General features: G+C 42.0%; 1 protein-coding gene across 1 annotated transcript; it reads right to left on the bottom strand.

The window, feature by feature from the left end:
* Positions 1-527: 527 nt before the first annotated feature.
* On the bottom strand, positions 528-3,156 carry LOC114274168 (uncharacterized). Its single transcript, XM_082904961.1, has 4 exons — positions 2,949-3,156; positions 2,391-2,846; positions 1,170-1,825; positions 528-995 (listed from the first exon to the last, which is right to left on the bottom strand). The coding sequence occupies exons 1-4, from the start codon at positions 3,154-3,156 to the stop codon at positions 528-530; spliced, it is 1,788 nt and encodes a 595-aa protein (XP_082761087.1).
* Positions 3,157-9,470: the final 6,314 nt, after the last annotated feature.

Here is a 9,470-nt window from a genome sequence, read left to right as displayed (position 1 = left end):
GCTCACGAGGCCCGATCTCTTCTTTCTTTGGCTGTCTCTATGTCATTTTTCCTGCTATCTGGAACTAAGTGTGCTGATATAGCCATTCTTGCTGAGGGTACTGTTAACTCAACTGGTAACACAGCTTTAGACCCATATACTAGGAAAAATGGGGTTGCTTGAGTTGGCTTCCTCTTTGACATTCTATACGCCTAGAGTGTTATGGAAAGTTGTTCAGACCATGTGCCCCCTGCTTTATCCATCATTTTACTTAGTATTCGGATAAGGGTTTTGTTGGACGCCTCAACTTGTCTGTTCCCTTGGAGGTAGTATAGGCTAGACTTGTGGTGCTTGATCTTGTAGGCATCCAACAGTCTTCACACATGGCGATTTACAAAGGGAGTTCCATTATTAGACAACATGACTTTGGGTATGCCAAACCTGCAGATTATGTTCTCTTTAATGAAGTTGGCTACTCCTGCCCCATCTGCCTTCCTTACCGGTATAGCCTCTACCCACTTGGTGCTAACTTCAGTTGCTGCAAGTATCTATCTATAGCCTTTGGATTGCTGCGCTATAGGACCCACTAGGTCGAATGCCCATGTATGAAACAAGTCAGAAGTATTGAAGTTGTGTAGTTCAACTGTCGGTGTATGTATCAAATTTCCAAACTTCTGGTAGGATTGGCATCTTTTCACAAAGTTTTTAGCATCTTCTTCCATTATCGGCCAGTAGTAGCCGAAGTGAATAAGGTGTCCATATAATCGCTGCTCTCCTTGATGTTCTATCTTGTGGGCTTCTCTCAGCACCTCATTTGCCTCCACTTTTGATAAACACGCCAAAGGTTCCCCTTCAAAACTTCTTTGGTACAGCTTGTCTTGGTCAAGGAAGAAGCGGAGGGTTCGCCTCTTAACTCTGATTGCATCGATTTTGTTCTCAGGCAGCGTGCCATTTCCAAGGTAGTCAATATATAGTTGCCTCCATTCTTCACTTCTTAAGAGATGAGCTTCCTCTTCCTTAGGATAGAATTGACACTTTACACATTGCTTCTGCAACTCAATACTTTCCTTCTCGATCTTTGGCCAGTATTACCTTTGCCTCTGTATCCGTCGGTATTGACTGATATCTCCATCTCCATAGGACTTAGCATGGATCTGCTTAAGTCTGTAAGTTGTTTCTTGTCTACTGACGCACCTTGCTAGCAAATTGTTGGGACTTCGAAAATATAACTCTCCTTTGAGGAGCAGAAATAATGCAAGTTTTGCTGGTCTGATTGTTCCCTGGCCAGTTTTCAACTGTTGAATTATATCTGCTTTCCATCCCTCAGTATCTTGCTCTGTATGTTCTTCTGCTAGCACTGCTAGTGTTATTCTTTTCTCGATAACGATGGCTATACTATCATCTGGTATCTCCACCTTTGCCCCCAGTGTAGCCAAGGCATTGGGGAAATGGTTGTGTGTTCTAGGAGTATGCTGGATTTGGACATCCTCAAACTGAGTGAGCAACCTCTGAACCATGGTGCGATATAGAGCCAACAGAGGCTCCTTTAAGGCGAAATCACCCATTGTTTGCTTGACAACTAACTTGGAGTCACCCCAAATTCTCAACTTGCGGAGGCCCTTCTTTTGGGCAGCTATTAGACCTAGTATCAACGTCTCATATTCAGCCTCGTTGTTTGAACACTCAAAGGCAAGCTTATATGACAGATGAAACTTCTCTTCTTCTTGACTGGTAAATGTTATACCAGCTCTGCCTTTCCCAGCTCCGGAAGTTCCATCTAATTTTAAGTCCCAATAAGTCTCAATTACGGCTGTTGAGACATGGACCTCATCTGGTAGAGGTACCTCTGCAGGTTCATGTTTACTAGATGGGAATTAGGCCAGTAAGTCTACAAGCGCTTGGCTCTTAATAGCCTTGGGAGTAACACAAGTGATGCCACATTCTGCTAGAGCCAAGAGCCATCTTCTCATTCTTCCAGTCAGAGCGGGCTTGCTCAGCAAGTAGCTGACTGGATCACTTTGGGTCACAACCTGGATCGGATGTGCCAAAAAACAATGGCGCAACTTCTACGCTGCAAAGATTAAGGCTAAACAATGTCTCTCAATTGGGGTATACAGCGACTCGGCACCATTGACTTTGTGACTGATGTAATAGACTGGTTTCTCAATGCCATCTATGTCTTGGACAAGTAAAGCTCCAATAGACCGAGGAGTAGAGGTCAGGTACAGTAGCAGAGGCTTTTTGAGCTGTGGGGCAATCATTGTAAGTGGAGAGGTAAGTGCTTTCTTCACCATATCAAACGCATGTTGGTGTTCTTGCAACCATTCAAACTTGTGATTCCCTTTCAGCAGTGTCCCAAAGGAAAAGGTTATCTCAACAAGGGCTGGAATGAACCTCCTGAGGTATGAAACTTTGCCTAGGAATTTCTTCAAGGCCTTTTTGAGAGTGTGGTGGTGGCATCTCCATGATTGACTTGATCTTATCCCCATCTACTTCGATCCCCCGCTGGTGTACAAGAAACTTGCCAGCGGTAACTTCAAAGACACACTTGAGAGAGTTCATCTTGAGGCAGAATTTGCAACAACGCTGAAAAACTTTTTCCAAGTCACAGAGGTGGCGGTTTGCCTCAATAGACTTGACCACCAGATCATCCATATATACTTCCACTTCATGATGTAACATGTCATGCAACACTGCAGTCGTAACCCGTTGGTAGGTTGCCCCCGCGTTTTTCCAACCACAGGGCATCACTGTATAGAAAAATTTTTCCAAGGGCGTTCTGAAAGCCGTCTTTTCTGCATCTTTTAGTGCCATTTTGATCTGGTTATAACCACTGAACCCATCCATGAAGGAGAACATCTGATGGCCTACAGTAGAATCGACAAGTGTGCCGACATGGGGCAATGGAAACTCATCTTTCGGGCAGGCCTTATTCAGGTGGCGAAAGTCTACGCAGACCCTGATCTAACCGTTCTTCTTCTGCATAGGTACAATATTTGCTAGCCAATTTAGGTATTGTATAAGTTCAATGAACTTGGCCCTCTGTAACTTTTCTACCTCTGCCTTAATCTTTACTTCAAGATCAGGGTGATACTTTTGAGCATGCTGCTTGATTGGTTTAGAGTTAGAAAAAGTGTCCAGATGATGAGTGACAAGGGATGGGTCAAGACCAGGCATCTCGTCATATGTCTAAGCAAAGACATCACTGTATTGCTTTAGTAGTGTTATCAATTCTGCCTTGGCTGCTGGAGCCATTGTATTGCTGATAAACATCGGCTTGCTCTGCCCAGGTAAGTCACTGAGGCAGACCTTAGCAAGTACCTTCTATTGCGGTTTGGGCCTATCTTGCATGCATTCAGGGGCGGGCTCAGGCGTCTCTACCAATCCTTCTTGGGACTCATCACCATCACATTTATTTGTCTCGGGGCCATCCTCCCAAGGTATGAAGTTTGGCCTCTAAGACCGTCATAGGTAGCAAACTGTCTTGCTGCCCTCGCGCACTTTAACAATCTTGGGCGGAGGACTTGTGGATTTGCTGCTCCTTTTCTGTCCACTACTTTTTGGTGTAGCCTCTGCATCTCGAATGTCTTCCCACTTCGATAACTTTGCCCCTATAATTTTCCTGGTCCTTGGAGTTTTATTCGTTGACAGCTCAGTAAAGAAAACTGCATCAGAATAGTGTGCCTCTTCTACTCCAAATGACTTTTCAGACGCATTTATGGTTACTGTGTGCTTTCGCAACTTTGCCTTCATGCATTGGTGATAACTTAACGGGATAGCCCCATATCGGTATATCCAAGCTCTGCCAAGTATCATATGGTAATTTGTGTCCGCTTCAATCACATGGAACTTAGTAGTGGAGCGGATCTCGCCAACTGCTAAGTCCACGACAACATGGCCCCTAGTAACCTTTTTCTCACCACCAAAACCCGTTATAGTGATGGGTTGGCAAACCATCCTGGACTCTAGGATACTAGCCTTTGCAAAGGTGTCAGTAGTGATGATGTTTATGGACGTCCCACCATCAAGGAAAGGATGCTTGAACTCTACATCATTGATGTAAGCTGTGACAAAAAGAAGACGGTTATGAGGAAATGGATATGCTCTGTCTGCTTCTGAAAAAGTAATGGCCCCATAATCGTCCTGGATGCACCGAGGCACATACTCCTTAGCCTCAGCAACTTCATCATGGTGCACTTTGGAAATGTTAATAAGGGCCTTTGTCGCTTCTAACCTGGTTCAACCCCAGCTGGTCAAAGAAAGTGCGAAACTTAACAGAGTTTTACAAGGCCTGAGCATGAGTATTCTCTGCGAATTTTGCCTCTGCAGGTACTGTTTCAGGGAGCTGGCTAGTTATGATTTCTTCTCACTCATCATAATAAGATGCCATGTGCACTTGATCGCGCATAGGCCCAAGATAGCCAATCATGTGTACATTCTTCCCCTTCTCCTTGTGATTAGGATAGGGGTCCTTCTTTACATTGCGATTATTGGCATCTTTGAAATTCAGCTTATTTGCATCAACTTTCTTCTTGAAGATACTTTCAAAGTCCAACAGTCTCTAATAGGGTGTTTGGTGGTTCTGTGATAGATACAATAATCTAGGCTTTCTTTGTCCTTCTTGGTTGGAGGGACATTAACCGGAGGTAAAGTAAGTTCACCATCAGTTACCCATTCTTTAACCAAGGCCTTAACATTCTTAAGGCTGCAGGGATATGGATTTCTGTCCTCATAACTCTTCCTCTTTTGAGAGGACGAGGCCTCTGCTTGCGAGCGGCTCCCTCCTATAGAGGTTATCGCAACAACTTTGCTACGGCGAGGGTAGCGGTCACTGTCATGAGATCTGTGTAAGGGACTAGTGGTACTGAGGTTCCTAGCTGCCTCAATCAAGGCTGAAAAGGTAGGCAGATTATGGTTCACCAAGAAAATTTTATAGTCACGTATGGCACCCTCCACACATATGATGACTAAATGGGCCTCATCCACTGGTACATGACAGTCAATAGCCTTATCTTGGAACCACTTAACATAGTCCAGTATATCTTCGCATTCTTTTTGGATAATTCGCCCAAGTGTGAGGGTTGTAACTTTCTCTTAGACTTGGAAGAACTTCGTATGGAACTTGTTTACCATCTCCTTCAAACTCTTGATCGAGTTGGGAGCCAAGTTCACATACCAGCTGTAAGCCTTTTCAGTAAGTGATTTGGAGAACTCCCGAAGGCGCAGAGAGTGGTCACTACCATGGACACCAAGAGTTTCAATGAACCTCATCACGTGTTCTCTGGCATTGCCTTGTTTTTCATCAAACTTAATAAACTTGGGCAGAGATGGTAGCTACTTCTTGCTACGCTCTTGCTCGAGCATAGCTTGTACATCGGCTAGAGTAACAAAATGAGTGGGCTGGAATGGTCCAGTCTGCTCCTGGTTAGCTAAACCAACGGCCGTACCATTCACAAGAGGTACTACCAGGGGCACTTGGATCGGAGCCCAAACCTTAGAAGACAAGTTAGGCACTAGGTTTGAGACTGCTACAGGCGGAGGTGCTTGCACTGGAGTTGGTCTAGAAGCTATGGCCATAATAGTCTAGTGAGAGTTTGCAAAGCCGCCAAGATCTCCCTCTGCTTATCTTGGAATGACTGAACTGCCTTAATCACAACACTGTGGTCATGGTCCTTCACATGTGCTGCTCCGCCATTAGAAGAGCCTTGCTGCCGTGGGGTTTACTGAACTTCATCCTCTGCCATCTTTTCTAGTGAAATGTGTAAGCCACTACGGGTATGGACCATTAACAAAGCAGCCTCTCCAGCAAAGTTGCCAGAAATGTAGGGGGTTCAAGGCTAGAGAAGTGATTAGAGAGGCAAAACTACGCAAATGGTCCAAAGATAGTGGAAGTGACTGGAGAATGAGTAGCAGCAACAGTATGAGAGTTAGAGAGTGTGTAGCTGGGTGAGGGTGAAGCAAGTGGCTCAAGAGGGATATAGGTCCTATTTATAGGCTTTTCCTTGGTACCAAGAGGACACCAAGTGGCCAAATAGAGAGAAGACATGTGTCGCAGAGGATCACATGGAATATTTTACCTTGAGCCACCAGGCTGAAGGTGCCACGTGTCCCTCTGCATGTACTGTGTACTATCTGTTTGCCTTCGCAACTACCTTTTTGAGCCTCAGCAAGCGTAGTTACGACGGGAGTGTTTGGCGCTGCAACTCCCTTTTGAGCCTCAGCAAGTGCAGTTGTAGCGAGAGTGTTTGCCTCTGCACTTGCCTTCTCAACTTGAACCTCAGCAAGTGCACTTGCATCGGTGAACTTTGCCACTGCACTTGCCTTCTCAGTTCTATTTGGCTAGTACATGCATTCTTAGGACTCCATTAGTCTGTTATCAACTGCATTCGTGCTCACCTCAACAAAGCCTCTACCCTTAGCCACCTAACCACAAACTCCCCAACTTCCCTGGGTAAAGGTCACAGCCAAGCCTGCTATCAGCCATGATGTGCCTTAGTATCAAGCCCAAAGGGGCTTCCTTGGTCTTACCTGTGCGACTAAGGCAGGTCCATAAACTGGGTAATGGAAAGGAAGTCCCTTATGTTCAAGCTACCCTGCTTCCATCTTCGTGGGATCGCCACGGTAAACTAGTATCTCTAGACCTGCTATCAGCTCCAACCAATAAGTCTTGGGGCCTACTATCAGCACAAAGTTAAATGAACTTTGGGGCCTGCTATCAGCCCTAGGCTAGTAATGCCTTGGGGTCTGCTATCAGCGCCAAGCATTAGCCTTTACTTGTAGATGAAGGCCTCTCCTAAAGGCTGCTCTCACCTTGGGAGGATATTGCTTCTGCAACTTAGTTGCTGCGGTCGTAGTTGCTGCAGTAGTCATTTCCCACGACAAGTTCAGACGGTAGGACCGAAGATATTAGAGATGGCGGAGCCGACAGAATGCCTTCATAACTTGGGCGCTGTAAGTACTGCTTCTGCAATTTAGTTGCTTCGTTTTTCTTCTTTCCTTAGCAACTCTAGATGGCTGTGGTACCGACATGTAACGCCCCGACCCTTTATACGTCATCGATATTGTCCGCTTTGGGCCACGCCCGTACGGATTTGTTCTTCCCAGTGGGGCACCCATCCTAGAACTACTCCAGCCTAAGCACACTTAACTGGAGAGTTCTAATAGGGATTTCACCACCTGGGAAAAGGCCTCGATACTATATAAGGGTCCAGGTTTTTACTTTTATAGTCTAGGAACTCCCTCTCCATTCCCGATGTGGGACACCGGGGCCTTACAATCCACCCCCCATAAGGCTGCACGTCCCCGTGCAGTAGCCTGCCAGCTCGCAAGCCCGCCCACATGCATCGAGAGACGCCAGGGGCCCACACTCGATACTCCAGAGAGTCAGCTCTGATACCATTTGTAACGCCTCGACCCTTTATACGTCATTGATATTGTCCGCTTTGGGCCACGCCCGCACGGATTTGTTCTTCCCAGTGGGTCACCCATCCTAGAACTACTCCAGCCTAAGCACACTTAACTGGAGAGTTCTAATAGGGATTTCACCACCTGGGAAAAGGCCTCGATGCTATATAAGGGTCCAGGTTTTTACTTTTATAGCCCAGGAACTCCCCTTCCATTCCCGATGTGGGACACCGGGGCCTTACACGTCATTACTTGGAATGGCGGCGGCACCGACATTACTTGGGATGACGGCGTTTGGACGAAGTGCCTTCGCAACTTGACCGTCGCAAGTGTTGCCTCTGCAATTTAGTTGTGTCGGCTTTTCTCTTTCCCTCAGCAATTTCGAATGGTGGCGGAACTGAAGATATTAAGAATGACAACACTGAGGCAATGTGCCTCAGCAACTTTCCTACTGCACATGTTCCCTCCGCAACTTCACTGCTGCAGGTGTTGTCTCTGCAACTTGACTAAGGCATTTTCCTTCGTGGAGTCCATTTGGACCCCTGGTGGGTTGGATCTACTTTGGCCCAATGTTAGCCCATTTCCCTTGGGCTTTGGGCCATGCTCATTCTTTATTCCTAGTTGCCTCTTTGGGACGATCTCAGTGCTTAGGCTCGTACTTTGTTTGAGGCTTAATTTCTGACCCTCTACAAAGTTAAAGAGCAACAAGTGTAAATTTTTCATATATATTTTTATTTATGTTCTTAATATACTTACATGCTCACTCTGTGAGCACTTTTTATCATTTTTTTAATGGCAAGTGACAAATTGCCCCAATTGAAATAAATATTAAAACTCAATGTTTTAATTGTTACAATTAAAAACTAAGAAATCAAAACAAAATTCAAATGAAAGTTTAAGAATAAAAAGTTTAACTAATTAATTTTTTTTCGTAACAATTGGGCCAAATTTTAAACTCATGAAACGGATATAACTTTCTCATACTAATAGAGCTCTTTGTAATAAACTTAAATCTCAACAATAACTTTCTCATACTAATAGAGCTCCTTGTAATAAACTCACATAATAGCTAGTGTGATTTATCCAAAAGCATAATATAATTTTGAAAATATGTATTTATACTATCCAAAATCTTGAGTTTCAGTAATTATAAGAGGTCTCTGAAAATTTGTCTGGTCGTTAACTTTATATTCTTGGAATTAGACTCAGTTACATCTTCATAAAAGTTTAATTTAATTTTAAATTATTTTTATTCATGTTTTTTTTAAATAGCCATATTTTTGCTTTATTTATATAGAAAATTTTCACCATTTTAAATTATATTAGAAACACAGTTAAAAGTATGTGACAAGATATTATTTATTGTGTTTGGTTTTAAATTTTTAAAAATAAATTTTTAAGTTTTCAATTCATATTTTTTTTGAAGATTTTTTAAAATTTTAAATTCACTTAATATAAATATAAACATGCCTAAAGAGTACATAATTGATTAATATAAACATGCCTAAAGAGTACATAATTGATTTTCAAAAAAGTCACTAAATATAAAAACAAAAATCAAAAATGTATTTATAAAAATAAAAACAAAAATGTATTTATAAAAAATTATAAAAATTTTATACATCTTCAATTTTATTTATTTATTTTGTATCTAGATTAAAATTAAATTAACTAAAAAGATGTTTTTGAAAATTCAAAAATCAAAAAATGATGATTTTTATTACACTACATAATAATAATAATAATAATGATAATAAAAATAATAATAATTCAACTTGCTTATTTTTGGTTTTTCAAAAAAACTTTTCAAAAAATTTTACTTTTTTATTTTTCGTTTTTTTTTGTTTTTACTGAATTTTTTTAATATTTTAAGCATTTTTTTTTAATTTTTAAACACACCTAACATAAATACACATAAAAGTATAATTTTTGTGAAAAAATCTTTTAAAAATTCACTAAATATCAAAAATACAACAAAATACGAGAATTTAATATATATTTTTTCATATTTTTGTATATTTATTAATTTTTTAAAATATTTTTCACAATTTTTTTTTATTTTTTAGATAAATCTAAATAAAATGTAT

This window comes from Camellia sinensis, chromosome 14 (assembly GCF_055761805.1).
Source record: "Camellia sinensis isolate YWXY chromosome 14, ASM5576180v1, whole genome shotgun sequence".
NCBI lineage: Eukaryota > Viridiplantae > Streptophyta > Magnoliopsida > Ericales > Theaceae > Camellia > Camellia sinensis.
The sequence above is the reverse complement of the archived record's forward strand: the minus strand, read 5'-3'. Positions and strand labels throughout refer to the sequence as shown.